Source organism: Dromiciops gliroides, chromosome 4 (assembly GCF_019393635.1).
Source record: "Dromiciops gliroides isolate mDroGli1 chromosome 4, mDroGli1.pri, whole genome shotgun sequence".
NCBI lineage: Eukaryota > Metazoa > Chordata > Mammalia > Microbiotheria > Microbiotheriidae > Dromiciops > Dromiciops gliroides.
In genome coordinates this window covers 66956009-66973175 of record NC_057864.1, presented here as the reverse complement: position 1 = coordinate 66973175, position 17167 = coordinate 66956009, and the positions used below count along the sequence as shown (strand labels likewise).

Genomic DNA, 17167 nt, shown 5'->3' with positions numbered 1-17167 from the left:
TAACACAATTATGTGAGGAGACACTTAGCCATGAAACATTTCAGGGACCTGGTCACTGGAGGTTTTTTGTCCTAACTCCAAAATAACTATATTTAAGCTAAAACATTTCCTTTTCAAAAATTTTCCTGGTCTAGAACTCTCATTACCCCAAAAGGAAGAAACTCCTTCTAATTTTCCAATGAATCTGTTAATTTTCCTTTTATGTACAATTATCATGATTGCTTGTAGATCCTGAGAGTGGATTCCAGTGTGCAATAGCAACAAGGATACTGTTCTTTCAGACAGAAAGCTTGTTTTTCAGGGCATTTTCCAACATGACCTGCTGCTTCTGCCCACATTATTTCCTTCATGAATTGAAACTTCTAAAAGTAAAGTAAAACAGAAAAGAAAGAGGGAAAAAAAAGATAATAGGACAAGATCCATAAAAGCAATAACAGAGAAACTAGTTAGAAGAAGGAGCTAAAAATTGATACTTCAGAAACTTTAATTCCATGAAGAACACAAAGAAGTAATAAACAAGGATATAGACCATGAATTGAGAATAATATTTCAGGATAGGCAAGAAGGAAAGAGAATTAATGAAGAGAACAAAGCAAAGAAATTCTTAGAAAAATGAACAGGGAAAAGTACTAAAAAATGAAAGAAGTTGAAGAGTAGTTGCGAAGGGGAGATTTTGAACTGACCACTTAGAGGAGAAAAAGAAGGGCAAAAAGGGAGGGAGAAATAAATAACTAAATAAAAGCACAGGGGGACAACAAAACCAGGGGAAAGGTTGACAAATGGCAGTTAGGTGGTGCCATAGTGCCCAGAACTCTGGACCTGAAATTAGAAAAACCTGAGTTCAAATGCAGCCTCAGACATTTACTAGCTGTAAATTACTTGGGTCAGTTAACCTCTGTCTCGGTTTCCTCGTCTGTAAAATAGGATAATAAGAGGACCAATATACCAAGATTGTTGTAAAGATCAAATGAGATAAAATTTATAAAGTGCTTAGTGTCTGGCATATGGTAAGTGCTATATAAATGTTAGCTATCATCATTGACTTAAGAGAAAGGAGGAGAAGAGAATCTTTAGGAATGGGGTTGTGTCAAAGTAACTCAAACAAAAAATAAGTGTAGGGATAAAGTATTGTATTTACAAATGAAGGAGTTGAATTTTTTAAAAAATGTAAACCCCCCCCAATGCTAAAGAAACAAATAGAGGAAAACACAAACCTAACTTTATAGCTTTTCATGTGAATGGGATAACAATTCAATAAAAAATCAAAGAGAGCAGATGAATGGATCAGAGAATAAAACCCCACAAATTTGTTTATAAGAAACACACCTAAAACACACACACACACAAAGAGACATAGAATCAAAATAAAAGACTGGAACAAAATAGAACCACAAAAATTTCTCTCATACACTCTAGCTGTGTAATGATAGATAAGTCACTTAATTTCTCTGAGCCTCAGTTTCTTCATCCATAAAATGGGGATGATAATATTGTACCACCTACCTTCTAGTATTATTGTAAAGAAACTGTTAAGGGCTAAAATTCTAGCTAGTCTGTCTAAAGTATCTAATGAGTGGTTGCCAATAAATTATAAGCTTTAGCAAGAGTTAGGTTTTTAAGCATTTATTAAGGAGAATAAGAATTTGGTAAAGAGAGAGAAAAAGGCCTAGATTCCTATCTATTAAAGGGAGAGCACATTTCTAGCTCCGCTCTCCACCAGAGTCCAAAGGAAAAAGCGCCAGTCTCTTCCTTCCTCCTCCCACTAGCCCGCGTCACTTCCTGACTCCTGGTCTTGCCCTCAAAGACCTTCGCTTCATGGGCAGAACTCTTCTACAGTAAGTCTCCAGCAGGTGGTGTCATTCCAATCATTACAGTCCCCCCTGTTGTTCCTCAAGAAACAAAATGTTTCCTTGACGGAACAGTAAAAACAATATAATAACTATTGCTAACTAATAATATGTGAACAACAATATAGAAAAGGAAGAGAGGAAAGTTTTGTCCAGAGGGGCGATTTTTTTTTGTCCTCATGAACCGACGCTTTGACATTAGTCTTGCAAAGGGAGGGCCTCTGCAGAGAATACATGTTACAGATGGTGTATATTATAACAGAAAGAGAAAAAAAACAACAAATCAAAACTGTTCATTTAAAGTCTCTGAAAGTCTTTTCTCAGATGTCCTCTAGGTGTAGTCGTGGAATGGAAGTCTTTTCAGGGGTTGATGTGTGGATGCTGGTAATCAGCCAGGAAAATTTCCTACAAAATTGAGCTTAACACAACTTTAAAATAGCTTTGTCAATAATCAAATCAAACAATGAAAGTTCTCAAAAACATGTCTAAGGGAATTCAGAATCTTAGTTGTTACACATGAAACATATAATAAAACAAAAATTAAAACATTCTTTAAAATTATAATATTACTATAGTCCCCCCTTATGGAGGGTAATTGAGAAGACAATTGCTGCAATATTAATTAATAAAAATAATTTTTATCTTTGTTTTATCACTTTTTGCATCATCTGCCTAATTATCCTCATGCCATTATGAGAAATTTAAAAATCTAATATAATTGGTAACAGGTGTCAAGGCCAAATTCAACACTGTATTTATCATGACACCTGAGATAATTATGGGGGTTACCATAAAAGAACAGAGAAATGATGGGATATGAGCATTCCCACACTTGAGCAATATATACTGCCCATGCAGTATGCCAGGTCTAAAATAGGTGGATGGAATATATGTCCATGCCACCGAACATATTGGAGGAAACTGAGTCAGACTTAATCAGATGCATGGGATTGAGATGTCCATGGCATCAGGCATATAGGAGGGAGCATAGAAGCCAGGTGTAGGAGTGAGATGGGTGGGATGAATACTTCCAGCCATCTGTACAATATTGTGGGGAAAAATAAAATAAAATATTAAACCAAGAGAATCCAACCTCAACATTTGTCAAAAGCCGTTCCCTCGGCCATACCTTGACTTCATGCATGTCTCCCCTCATGTGACAGTTCAGTGTCTGCTCTTGCATGTATTCCTCTTGTGATTGGATGGCATCTTGGCCAACTGGCATCTGATAACTCAGAATAAAGGCAATTAATGTCTTAAATGATAAGTTCCCATAATCCAAGTCTCATATGGATTTAAAAATTGAGGATAATAAATGATTGCAAAAAATGTGAATACATCTTGACTCAGAACACAATATATAATTATGCAACAATTTCAAATAATACCCCTTTTTTTAACTTAGTATACAATTACTTTTTTGAAAAATCTGAACATATTTAAATACAAGTTAAAGCACAACAGAATCTCAAAGAAAACTTTTTTTTGAAACAAGAAAACTTTTACAAATGTTCCCCTCTTTTTTTTTTGAATATGCTTATCAAAAATAATACTTCTTTACACTTGCCATGGCAACCAATTTGCCAGGGAAATGCTTTAAAGAGTTTGATCAAATAATCAGTTGAGAAAAAAAAATAACAAAAACAAATAACTCAGAATATGGGAGCACAATACTCCTAGAATTAACATTGTATAATAAAATCAAAACCATCTTGCAATGTTTCAAAATTAGATAGACAAATGAATAGAAGAAAATACACATGGAACAATAAAAGACAATGAAATTCAAACTAAGGAAATCTAAATGAATATGAACTTAATATTAACAAGAGTATTATAAAATATAAACCTGATCACATGACTATAAAAAGCTTTTACAAATATTCTCCTTGTTTTAAAAACTAAGTATAAAACACAATCTCAAAAGCAGGAAAATCTCTATGAAAATAAACCCATACCATTAATTTCAAAATGTATATGTAATAGCATAGAAATCCTATGTAACCTCTGAACTGACATTAATACTCTGAATGAATTCAGAACACTTTTGATTCCGGTATCTAAAATCCCCAATACTCATATCAATACCTTGCTGCTTACTTCTACATTTCTGTACAATATATACCCTTCCATGGCAAAAGAAGCGGAGTCTTGAACTATGGTGATGATTGTCATTCTTATTCAGCTTAAGTTTTTCTTCTTTAACCCCTCTATATTGTCTGTCAGTCTTTTCACCATACAAATGCTTTATAAGATTACTAATTAAAGACAAAAGCAGGTTAGCAAAATTATGAACAAAACGAGCATATCTGGAATTTAAAGGGTTTTCTAAGGTTGTCTCAGAAGCACAGCCAGGCTGGGGAAGGGCTGAGCCTGAAGCTGCAAATGTAGTTAGAGAAAGTTGCGCATGAGCATTAGATCTCTGGACTTTCCAGGCAGGGGAAGCAATGGGCTTGGCCATAGGAGGAATAGAGGGTGGGGTCTGGAGAGGAGGGGAGGGACCAGAGCAATTTGAATCAGACTTGATTTTGAACTCAGGCCTGGATTCCTCTTCCCCCACTTTGCCTCCAGGTGCTAGGGGATTAAAAGCTTCTAGAGGGTGGGTCATTGCCTCCAGGCATGCAAAATTAAAGCAACAATTACTGTTAGAACTGGGAAAAGCTGCGGGAATCTCTTCAGGTTTCTCTGAAAAAGCATGGTTGGGAGAGGGAGAGATATTTCCTTGTGTGAGTAAGTTGCTGGCTCTTTTAACAAAAATAAAAAGAAAAATAGAAAATCCACAAAAACAAAGCATTAACATGATCTTATCTCCCATTTGTCTGGTTAAACAGACTAAAATCAAAAATAGGGTAATTAGGGAGTTTAAAAGGTCCATTTGAAAAAATTTAAAGGGAAAACACAGCCAGTACGCCAGTACGTAGCAGATAAAGGGAGAGGGTAGAGAAAATTTCTTACCCAACCAGAAGATCAGAAGAAGACTGAGGTTTAGCTTTCCTCTTCGTGGTCAGCCATCTGTTAAGGGCTAAAATTCTAGCTAGTCTGTCTAAAATATCTAATGAGTGGTTGCCAATAAATTATAAGCTTTAGCAAGAGTTAGGTTTTTAAGCATTTATTAAGGAGAATAAGAATTTGGTAAAGAGAGAGAAAAAGGCCTAGATTCCTATCTATTAAAGGGAGAGCACATTTCTAGCTCCGCTCTCCACCAGAGTCCAAAGGAAAAAGCGCCAGTCTCTTCCTTCCTCCTCCCACTAGCCCGCGTCACTTCCTGACTCCTGGTCTTGCCCTCAAAGACCTTCGCTTCATGGGCAGAACTCTTCTACAGTAAGTCTTCAGCAGGTGGTGTCATTCCAATCGTTACAAAACCATTTTGTAAACATTAATGTACTATATAAATGGAAGTTCTTCTGATCATTCAGTCAATTGACAAAGTGTCCCTTTCTATCCATGTGGACAAGATGAATATGTGTAGACTAGGTCACAGTGTAGCTAGGATGATATGGAACTAGTTAGTTGAATGAGCAGACCCAAAGAGATCATCAATGGATCGATGTGGACTTAGAAAGAAATCTCAAGGGTAATAGCCCAGAAACCAAGTCTTGGTTCTACATTGTTCAACATTTTCATCAATGATGTGAACAAAGTCATACAAGATGTAATTTTCACATTTGCAGATAACATGAAACTGGAAGAAATAGTTATCATATTGAATAGCAGAGTCAGCATCTAAATAGATCTCAGCAGGCTAGAATTATGGGTCAAATCTAGTAAGATGAAATTTATACTTCATATATAAGTTTATAGGACAGCCAGGGTGCCCTGTCTGGAATCAGAAGACCCAAGTTCAAATCTGTCCTCAAACACTTACTAGCTGTTTGACCCTGGGTAAGTCACTTAACTGTTTGCCTCAGTTTCCTCATCTGAAAAATGAGCTGGAGAAGGAAATGGCAAACCACTCCAGTTTCTTTGACAAAAAAATCACAAATAGTGTCACAAGGAGTCAGACATGACTGAACAACAACAACAAAAATGAGGTTATATAGTAGGATTCCAAAAAATCAACTTTATAAGCCAAAGATAGGAGAGCTATGGGAGTTTTAGTGGAATATGAGCTTAATATAAGACAGCAAAATGATGTGGTACCTAAAATAAGCTAGTGTTCCCAGTAAAGAAGGTGATAATTCTACTTTATCCTGATCATACCACATCTGAAGTACTGCGTTTACTTTTTCAAACTACATTTTAGGAATGACACTGATAAACTGCAATCTGTCCAGAGGAGGTCATCAGGGATGAGGAGGAGCCTCAATATCATGTCATATGAGGATTGAAGCAATTGAGGATTTTTACCTTTTTTTGAAAAGAAAGGTCATGTGGGAGTTGGATTAAACCCATTCTATTTGGTCCTAGAAGGCTAAAGTAGAAATAATGGATAGACATTTCACAGAGGCAGATTTGGGCTTGTAATCAAGCAAAACATTTTAACTTTTAGAGATGCCTCAAAAGGTAGTAGTTTTCCCTCCCTAGAGGCCTTTCTGCTGAAGCAATGACTACTTGTTGGGATACTCTTGAAAGATTCTTCCTGTATAGATTTCATCAGATGGCCTCTGGCTCCAATTCCGAGATGCAGCAATATTATAAACTCTATTGATTGGAATTTATCATTCTACAAGGGAAAAACAGCCACCTGGCATATTTAACACTTTTCAGTACAAGTGATCACAACTTGAATCTTTTTCATCATGGGGATCAGTGCCATTAGTTACTCATGAGAGTCCTCATTCCTACTCTCCAATTTCTTCCTCTCCCTGAAGCTATATTTGTTAGTTATTCCAACCAATAAAGAACTATGGCTCCCTCTCCATTTGGTTTATAGGGGAAAAAATTACTGATATAATTTAGTCTCACTGAAAAACAATTGGTAACTCTGATCCTCTTTAAATAATGTATGTCTTGACATGAAGGTTAGAAAAATCGTTTTTAACAAATTTCAGCAATACTCTGTGTAAAGAATCATTTTTTAAACTGTAGAATATTATTTATTTTTAAATATTTGGATTTTAAAATACAGTCTGGTCTCTTTAAGAAGTGAGGTTGTAAAATGAAGAAAACATTCACCAAGGGGGAAGAGACTCTGGGTTAATGATAAAGAGTGATATGCAAATGAAAGGATAGTGTGTGCTACCATTTTGAGAAAGGTCATTAAAAATGTGGCAGAAAAAGTAACAGACAGTAAGCCTGGGATGACATTGGCAGGAAGATGTTTAGACCTATTAGTGATCACAGATTAAGGGGGGTGGGGGGGAGCAGATACAGTGCTTCACTTGCAGTCAGAAATCCTGCCTCCAACATTAATTAGCTTAGCTCTTTGTCAAGAAACCTCTCTCAGCCTCAGTTTCCTCATGTATAAAATGGCAATAATAATAACACCTGCCTTAGAGGACTGTTAAGAGGATCAAATGAGAAAATACATGAAAAGCACTTTGTAAACTGGAAAGCTCTAAATAAATATTAACTATTATAATTGAGAGGCAATGTGGTCTGGTTGCTAAAGAGCTTGGCCTCCAAACAAAAGAGACAGAGGATCAAGTTCCACCTTTGCATTTAAAGGCGGTGTGCCCCTGTTTCTGAACCTAAAAATGCTCTAGCACAAAGCTTTTTGAATTGTGGGTCCTGTAACTGAATGTGGGGATCTCAAAAAATTTGGCAACAGTGAAAGGTTATGTATACCTATTTTATATACCTACATACCCAGGGTCATGTAAAAATTTCTCAGGCATAAAGGTGTCCTGAGTGGAAAAGTTTAAGAAGCCCTCCTCTAGAAAACTCTGGAAGACTGTAAATTCAAAAGAAGAGGCTGAACTTCTTGATAGAAGTAGTTTTCTCACCTCAGAGCTCTCTAGACCAAAGAAGTGAAACACCTATTTGCCAGATGGCAACAATCCCTAGTGTAACCTGAAGCAGATTCAAATATAATTGGGAAATTATTTTAAAATAAATAAAAAGGGGAGCAGCTAGGTGGCGCAGTGGATAGTGTACTGGCCCTGGATTCAGGAGTACCTGAGTTCAAATTTGACCTCATACACTTGACACTTACTAGCTGTGTGACCCTGGGCAAGTCACTTAACCCTCATTGCCCCACCCAAAAAAACCTTTTTTTAAAATAAAATTAAAATAAATTAAAATACAGTAAAACATAAATAATGTTAATATGTGGTCTTCTAAGTCAATAAGCATTCAGCAAGGATCTTTATGTACCTTTTAGTGGTAGCTTTCTTGTCTCTTTTCTTTGACAGCACTGCCCTAAACTATCGAAATTGCTGCTCTAGTCCCTATTATTATTTTCTTTGAATAGCAGCCTAAAATTGGTGAAACCAAGTATTTTTGAATAGCAGCCTAAAATTGGTGAAACCAAGAACCAGTGATGGGATAGCCTGAAAATGGGAGTAAATTGATTATCCTTTCCCCAAGGATGATGGAAAGTTAATTTTGATATGAATGGAAACTGGAATGTCTAATTTGCAATTAGGAATTGATACTTCTTTTTTGTTTTTGTTTTTTTTAGTGAGGCAATTGGGGTTAAGTGACTTGCTCAGGGTCACACAGCTAGTAAGTGTTAAGTGTCTGAGGCCGGATTTGAACTCAGGTCTTCCTGAATCCAGGGCCAGTGCTCTATCCACTGCGCCACCTAGCTGCCCCCTGATACTTCTTTTAATGTTTTCTTTAATGTGGGTGTTGGGGGAACTTACAACCTGGACTGGAGAGGCTAGATCACTCAAAGAATTGAAATAAAAAGATTTATTAGGAGGGAGGAATATTTGTCTGGGGGACAGATCACTATGGAAAGCTGTCCCACCAGAGTGAGAGAAGACCTGGTCTTTTGTATGTTTACAAAACATAGGGGAGGAAATGACAAAACAAGAGGAAAAAACTGGGAAGGGCAAGATAACTAGGAGGAGATCTTTGAATAACAGGGTATCAGTAGGATATGGATATATTCATATCCTGAATATCATCTTGAAGACCTAGGTATTGCTTATCAGCATACTAGGGTTGTGCTAGGCAGCACCCATTCCTTGGGTGAGGAGCAGAGCTACTTTTCCCTTGGGAAAGATTAAGGATTCCTTGGGGGTTGGCGTCTTTAGGTTTCTTGGGATCCCACTATATTCCCACAACATGGGTATTAAGTTGTTTATAAGAAGAAACACAATTTTTATGTTTCTAAATTTTAAAAATCATATTTTTCAAGGAAAATCTCAAATGAATGGATCATAGGTTATATTCAGTCCTCTCAGTTAGTTATTCCTATTCAACCAGGTTTAAACTATTCTAAAAAAGTGTCCACCCTCCACTTCCTGGCAGCTGTCCCAAGTGCCAATGTAACCCAAAGTGGGATTAAGATTAGCTTTGCATCATTGAGCTAATTTTTTGACAAAACACCATAGCCTAGGACGTATTTCAAGTTTTGTTAATATTATTATGTTAATTTTGCCAAACACCAATTTTACAGGATCACAAAATGTGAAAATTAGCGAGCATCTCAGTAGACATGGAGTCCCATCCATTCCTTCCAGCTCCAGATCCCCTCTCCAGCATACCCAAGAAGTGCTTATCCACCTTTGCCTGAAAATCTCCAGAAAGGTGGAACCCACTGCCACCCTAGGGAGCCCATGATAACATGAGATAGCTCTAGTGATTAGAAAGCACTTATGACATCAGACCTAAATTTATCTCTCTCTACAGCTTCTACCTATTACTCCTAGTTCTGTGCTCTCGCACCAGATAGAACAAATCAACCTTCTTCAGCTTGCTGACCCTTCAAATACTTGAAAATAACTATCATGCTTCCCATAAAGCCTCTCTTCCACTGGCTAAACATCCCTAGTTCTTTCAAATGACCCTTGATGTTCTGGTCAACCTTTTCCTGGCATGTAATATTTGATGAATAATCTGTCAGGAATACTAAGGTAACCGATGAGGTTGCTGAGGGGGTCTGTCTTCTATGACATACATAAGGCTGTCCCTTTTGGCGACCTGTCCATAGTCTACTCTTTATTGGATTATTTACTATATACAGTAGCCTTCTTAGTTTGAACTGTATCATACCTATAGTGTGCTGATTCTGCTACCACATGGAGCTCTGTGCTGGACCATTTCTGATATCTATTAATTATCATTAGCAATGTTGATATCTCTTTCAATAGCAGTTATATTTGTTGAGCTATTCAAAGACACCTCATTTTTCCCAATATATTTCTATTTATTTCATTAAATATTTCTCAATTACATATTTAAAATTTTTAATTTTTTCAAATTTTGAGTTCCAGATTCTTTTAGTCCTTCCTGCCCCTCCCCCTCCTTGAGAAGGCAAGCAATTTGATATAGACTATACATGTAAAGTTAGGCAAAACTAGTCATTAGTTGCAAAAGAAAACACAGACCCCCCCCAAAATAAAGTTTTTTTAAAAGTATGTTTTGATCTTTATTCGATCAAAATAGCTGTCATCCACACTTGATCACAGTACAATATTGCGCTTACTGTGTACAATAGTCTCCTGGTTCTTCTCACTTCACTTTGCATTCATTCATATAAGTCCTTTCAAGTTTTTCTGAAACTTTCCTGCTCATCATTTCTTACAGTACAATAGTATTCCAACACAAATATATACCACAATTTGTTTAGACATTCCCCAAATGATGGGCATCCCATCAATTTCCAATTCTTTACCACCAAAAAAAAAAAAGCTACTATAAATATTTTTGTACACGTAAGTCCTTTTCCTTTTTTTCTTTGATCTCTCTGGGATACACTTAGTAGCAGTATTGCTGGGTAAAAGGATATGCACAGTTTTATAGCCTTTTGGGCATAGTTCCAAATTGCTTTCCAGAATGGTTGGATCAGTTCACAGCTCCACCAACAATGCATTAGTGTCTCAATTTTTCCACTTCCCCTCCAGTATTTGTCATTTTCCTTTTCTGTCATATTAGTCAATCTGATAGATGTAAGGCGGTACCTCGGAGGTGTTTTAATTTGCATTTTTCTAATCAACAGTGATTTAGAGCATTTTTCATATGACTATAGATAGCTTTGATTTCTTCTTCTGAAAACTGTCTGCAGAGCCCCATTCTTTTAACCAAATCAAGCTATTTATTAACAAAGCATTAATTTTGTAATTACCTCTTACCAAACAAAATCATGGAACAAACTTCAAAGTATATTTATAAAGCAGCCAAATTTTATGTTGTTCAAATAAGTCTTTCTTTGTAACCAAGTGCTCTGTATAACTTACAGTAATATATAACTTAACTATATTAACTTCTAAATCTTTCAGTGTCCTTCTGGTTGGTTGCTAGCTGCCTGCTAAGCATTATATTGTGCCCTGAAGCTAAACTCTTTAGCTCCAATTTTAACTAATTAGCAATTGTTCTCTACATTGGGCTGTTTCCACCCAATCTGAGAGATGAGTAGTAAATTACTTCCTCTCCTTTCAGTTCTCTTAAAACAAAACAAAATAGTCATTTGACTGTTTGGTCCACTAAAAAAACTTTTCGAATCAGAATTCCAGCTCCAGGGCTTGGTAACTGGCATGAGCTACATCTGGTTCTTTAATTACATGCATGCAGCATTTGTATAAATTTATTTGAGTTCAACATGTATTTGTTAATCACCAATATGCAAGGCATTGTCCTATAAGGGTTTGAGATACAGAGATAAAACAGTCCCTCGAAGAGATTACCCTTTATTTGGATAAAAAGATCTTCTATAACTATTTGCTGACTCATAAAGTACTTTATCATATTTAGGTCAACAAACATTTATTAACCACCTAAAATGTACTAGACACTGGGATTTTTTTAAATGGTAAAAAACAGTCCCTGCCCTCAAGGAGTTCACAATTCAATGGTTTATAATCTAATTTTTAAAGCTTTGTAAACTTTTACACACATGTAAATTTGAGCTTCAATTATTATGGTAATAATGCATGAGAAATGAGTTATGTGTGTGTTTTAACACATAAATGTATGCAGTATGAGCACGTGAATTACTAGACTTGTACAGGAATAGAGTTCAGAACTAGAGCTGAAATCATTCACGATGCCAGCAGTGCCAAAAGCATTAAACTTCCACTGGGGGAACACTCCACTTGGACCTCCTCTCCTTAATCATTGTACTCATTTATCAACCACTCTCCCTTGTGCTTGTTGCTGTCATACTTACACTGCATCCACTTCCTATTCTATAGAAATGAGAAGACAAGATGTCTGATAGGACTAGGTGATAATCTGATCAACACATTGTACTGATATCATATGGGAGCTTTTCAGGAACCCTGCTCAAGTTTCTAAACCAAATGTTCATTCTGAGTAACAATGCCCTTTTGGAGGAAATAAATAATGTTTTTATATCTCCATTTCAACTCGTGGAAAATAAGTTCCTGAAGGATCCATGGCTCTGACAGTGAAATATGTTAGAGATGCCAATCTCTAACTCGACAGCTAAATTCTGGAGGATTTATTCAATTATCTGAGATAAATAGATTAGGTGACTTAGCCAGGGTCACACAGCTAAATAAGTGTAATATGCAAGGTCTGAATCCACTCTTCAGGACCCCAACCCCAGAGTAACACCCACTATTCCATGTTGTTGATTTAATTAATGTTGATGAATGGCAGTAAGGCTTGCCCCTTTCATTTATGAGAAGTTTGATTTTCAAAAGGGTGGCAAAAGAACTTTTCTATAAAGAAAAAGGATGAAATTGACTTTTGAAGGATATAATGCATTGCTGCTTTCATATGTGAACAACTTTGGCTAAAAGGAACACAAAAAGAATATTTGCATATTTTTAAAAATTAAATCTACTTGTAAAGAAACAGCTTCTCCAATAAAATGGGAAACAGAGGCTGTTAGGAAGACAAGATGGAGAGCTGTAGTTCTGATGAATGAATTAACAAGGACAGAGAAATTACTGAGGCTTCAGTATACTAATCCCTTAATCGTTTTTAGGGTTTGAGAGGTTATAACTTACAAAATAGTAAATTAAATAACTGTTTAGACATGGGAAGATTAAAAAGGAACTTGATTTCATAGCTGATAGAAAGATGAATTTCATGAATTTTACTCCATAAAGGAAAGAGGAGTGACTGACCACAAGGAGGCTCTCTTTCAAGACATTAGAGGAAACTAAGAAGCCATGGGGAGAGTCAACTTCTACAATTCTGTCCAGAGACAGACACAATTGAAGAGAAAAACTTGTTTTCAGATTAAGCTGAAGAAAAGCCCGGAAAAGTGGTTTCTGGGAAGTTCATTGGAAGAAAGCTAAACTCTGATATAGTTGGAGGTATCTCCAGGACCAAATACAGCTTAAAAGAGATAATATCTCTGGGAATGCCTAGTTGTTCTTTACTTCCCTTTTTGGTATGAGAGGGAGAGACAGAGGAAAAGACAGGCTTTGAATGTGTTCTGCTGTAAGAGGAGGTTTGAAGCTGATTGAACACAGAAGAATCCTCTTAAGTAAAGAGCTGGCTGGACTTATCTACATTGTCCAGAGAGTCACCTGAGTAATTTTGCTCTGAACTTTGATCTTAAGTAAAAGAAGATAATTAAACAAAGCAGAATCCTGTTGAGTGAAGAGCTGACTAAGTTTGTCTGCTTTACTCAAAGGGTCGGACTTGAAGAACTTTGCTGTTCTCTGACTTAAGGAAACTCCTTGTCGCTACTTGTCAGTTGTTCAACAGGTTCTCAGAGTCCTGTAAAAGGCAACTATGAGCTAAAAGAGCTTTTTACTACTTCATCAATTCAAAAGAAAAAGAGGAGAGACTTTGCCCAGCAGGCAAGTAATGAAGACCAGAAGGGACACAGTTAGTAGAGCAATGGATAGATTATTGCTAAAGGAACCAAGGACATCAAGGTCCACCATATAAAGTTGTGAGGTACCCTTGACACATGTGCCTCCTGATAGGTTTCTATCATTGTGCACCCACTCTTCCCTATGGATACTCTAGTGGAAGTGACCTAGGTTTATATGTAGATTGTGATATGTTTATTATTTCTGTATTTTCATTAATATTAAGTAGCTATTATGATTATTCTTGCTTTTGTAAAAAATAATTATATGTATTATTTTTATATATTTATATATTTTATTTGAATATAATGTTATTTACTTAACAATAAGTTAAGTAAATGTTTCACATTTAAAATCTAAAGATGTCATGGTGACTGATTTTATGTAAATGTACGTTGGTTGGAGCTCAGGAGCTATAATGGCAAATAGTAAGAGTATATTGAGGGAGCAGCTAGGTGGCGCAGTGGATAGAGCACCAGCTCTGGAGTCAGGAGCACCTGAGTTCAAATCTGGCCTCAGACACTTAACACTTACTAGCTATGTGACCCTGGACAAGTCACTTAACCCCAATTGCCTCACCAAAAAAAAATTTTTAATTAAAAAAAAGAGTATATTGACATACATAAATATACACTCAATAGGGTTACCCCCTAGTGCTCGACTCACAGCTGTATGGTAGTGGTCCTTCTCTGGGAAACCCAGATCTGCCAGTGTGAAGGCAGATTGGGTGAGCAAACCAACCTAGAGCAAGAGAAACAGTGTGTTACAGCCAGATTAAAACACTATATGAATTAAATAAATTAGTAGAAATGAATATTACAGATGAGTCTGATTTAAAATCTCTCTGGAAGGGGCAGCTAGGTGGTACAGCGGATAAAGTACCAGTCTTGAATTCAAGAGGACCTGAGTTCAAATCTGGCCTCAGAAATTTTACACTTACTAGCTGTGTGACCCTGGGCAAGTCATTTAACCTTCATTGCCCCACCCCCCCCCCAAAAAAACTATCTCTGGAGGCAGTGTGGTGCAATGGTAAGTTGCTATGACTGTCCCTGAGAAAATAAACTGCCTTCCCTTCTTTGCAAAAAAGGAGAAACAAAAAACCTGTCCATGACATCTAGTATGTTCCCCATTGATTACAAATTAATCAACTATAGTTAATTAGCTTCTAATTGTTATATTTACTAAATGTATATGGCACAAATAGTTGTTACAAAAATGTCAACCACAAATTCTAGGGCACACTCTCCCACAAATATACACAAAATCAATAGGGAAAGTTGGTACAGACTTAAGATACAATGTCAAGGCATCCACACAGAAAACACATGTACAAATGGGTAACACATACCCTTGTGAAATTCCTGTTAGATGTCGCTCTCTGTTGAGATCCAAGGATAAATGCCTTTCTGGAGGCCATAGTGTCACTTTTCTATGTCTCAATAAGAACATAATCCCTGAACCAATGTATTGAGTTTGTTCTCTAAGCTCTAGGCTGACCCATTCTCTCCAATGACATGGTCAATATGGGAGTGAGGGTTGAGAGTAACATTCTCTCTGCCCTCTGGTAGAGGTGTATTTCCTTAAAGCCCCCTGGAAGCTTAACTGATGTGTTGCTAGAATCCTTCTGTTATAAACATAGACCTATAGGCATATTTAATTTTTTCAGCCAGTCCCAAAATATTTCCAACATACCATCTTCGGATTTCATCCAATGGCCTGATGCCCTTCAATCCTCCCAAATACACATATCTACATGTGTCATAAAATCACAATCCAGATCACACCCACAAAACATACCAAGAGGATCACAGATTTAGAACCAAAGGGAACCTTAGAGACGATCAAGTCTAACCCTATCATTTTTTTCTTTTGGTGAGGCAATTGGGGTTAAGTGACTTGCCCAGGGTCACACAGCTAGTAAGTGTTAAGTGTCTGAGGCAAGATTTGAACTCAGGTACTCCTGACTCCAGGGCTGGTGCTCTATCTACTGCGCCACCTAGCTGCCCCTAACCCTATCATTTTATAGGAGAACTGAGACCCACAGACTTTAAGGAACTTACTCAGTGACACAAAGGCAATGAGCAAAAGACCAAGGATCTGAACCCAGGTCCTCTTACTCCAAATCCAGCATCTTTTTTTTTTTTGGCAGGGCAATGAGAGTTAAGTGACTTGCCCAGGGTCACACAGCTAGTAAGTGTCAAGTGGATTTGAACTCAGGCCCTCCTGAATCCAGGGACAGTGATTTATCCACTGTGCTACCTCGCTGCCCCCAAGCATTCTTTCTACTATATTATGCTGTCTCTCTTTTATATGTACATATATACATATGTATATGTATCTATACACTACATGTATGTTATATAGATACATGAATATACATACATTTGTGTGTATAGATACATTTGTTTATATATACATCCACAGATGCACATGTGTGTTAAGCATTAAAGCTTAAAACCACACTTACACTCTTATGATGCCCAATATAACATAGCTTTTCAAAAAGCTTTACTATAATATCCTGAAATGGCTTTTCATCCCTAAAAGATTACCAACTCTTGCACTAATTCATAATACTCTGCTCCCTGGAGGTTTGTCTATTCAGGCACATCTCAGTGGCATTTTTTAAGACAATATAGAGCAATGCTTAGAAGCCCCAGGTCCTTTTGAAAGGTGGCCGACAAATTGGTTGCCTGAAATGCTTACTGATTTATTATGAGCTACACATAAGTGACCATAATCAGCAGTTATAAAACTATAAAGCATATCTTGAACAGATCGAATATACTTTTTTTTCACAGCATAATTCAGGTATTTGCTTTATTGTCTATTGTGATAGCTTCCAGGTAGGTGTTTTTGTGTGTGTGTGTGTGTGTGTGTGTGTGTGTGTGTGTGTGTGTGTGTGTGTGTGTATGTATGCATCCCTCCCCCCCCAAAAAAAGAAAAAACTATTTTATCTTTCTCTGCTGGGAAGAACTACTATAGATGGTTAAAGAAATGATCATTCTTAGGAAATCTCCCTTTCTCCCTGTCCAGGGGGTCGGGTGTTCCCTCATCCTCAGGACTGTGCCCAGCATTTGATGAATGGAGACACACTCAGTGGGGTTTACACCATCTCCATCAATGGGGACCTCAGCCAGAGGGTGCAGGTGTACTGTGACATGACAACAGACGGGGGCGGCTGGATTGTAAGTAACCATATGGGATTTCTCAGAGCCTCTCAACATTCATAGCATTCCATAAATTCACCTTTTTTTTTCCTTTTACCATGTCCTCTTATCCATCACCACAATTCAATCTCTCCCATTTCTTCAGTGTCCTGCAAACCCTGTTTAATAGCCCAGATGCAGACAGGTTAAGCAATGTGGAAGCAAGTAAGATTAAAGCTGGGAGATTCATCAGAAGTAACCAGGAATTTGAGAGAAAAACCAGGATTCTCTACCTTTCCTCCTACTCCTTTCCCCAGGAGGAAGAGGA

The 17167-nt window shown here is 37.0% G+C and overlaps 1 protein-coding gene across 5 annotated transcripts in view; it reads left to right on the top strand.

Annotated features, from left to right (window-relative positions):
• The window catches only part of TNR (tenascin R), a 708132-nt gene that overhangs the window by 676658 nt on the left and 14307 nt on the right, over positions 1–17167 (top strand). For all 5 annotated transcript variants that reach the window (XM_043964080.1, XM_043964082.1, XM_043964083.1 and 2 more), the window contains one exon: positions 16727–16878. In XM_043964080.1, coding sequence (XP_043820015.1) covers positions 16727–16878 — 152 coding nt within the window. The remainder of the gene's footprint in view (positions 1–16726; positions 16879–17167) is intronic.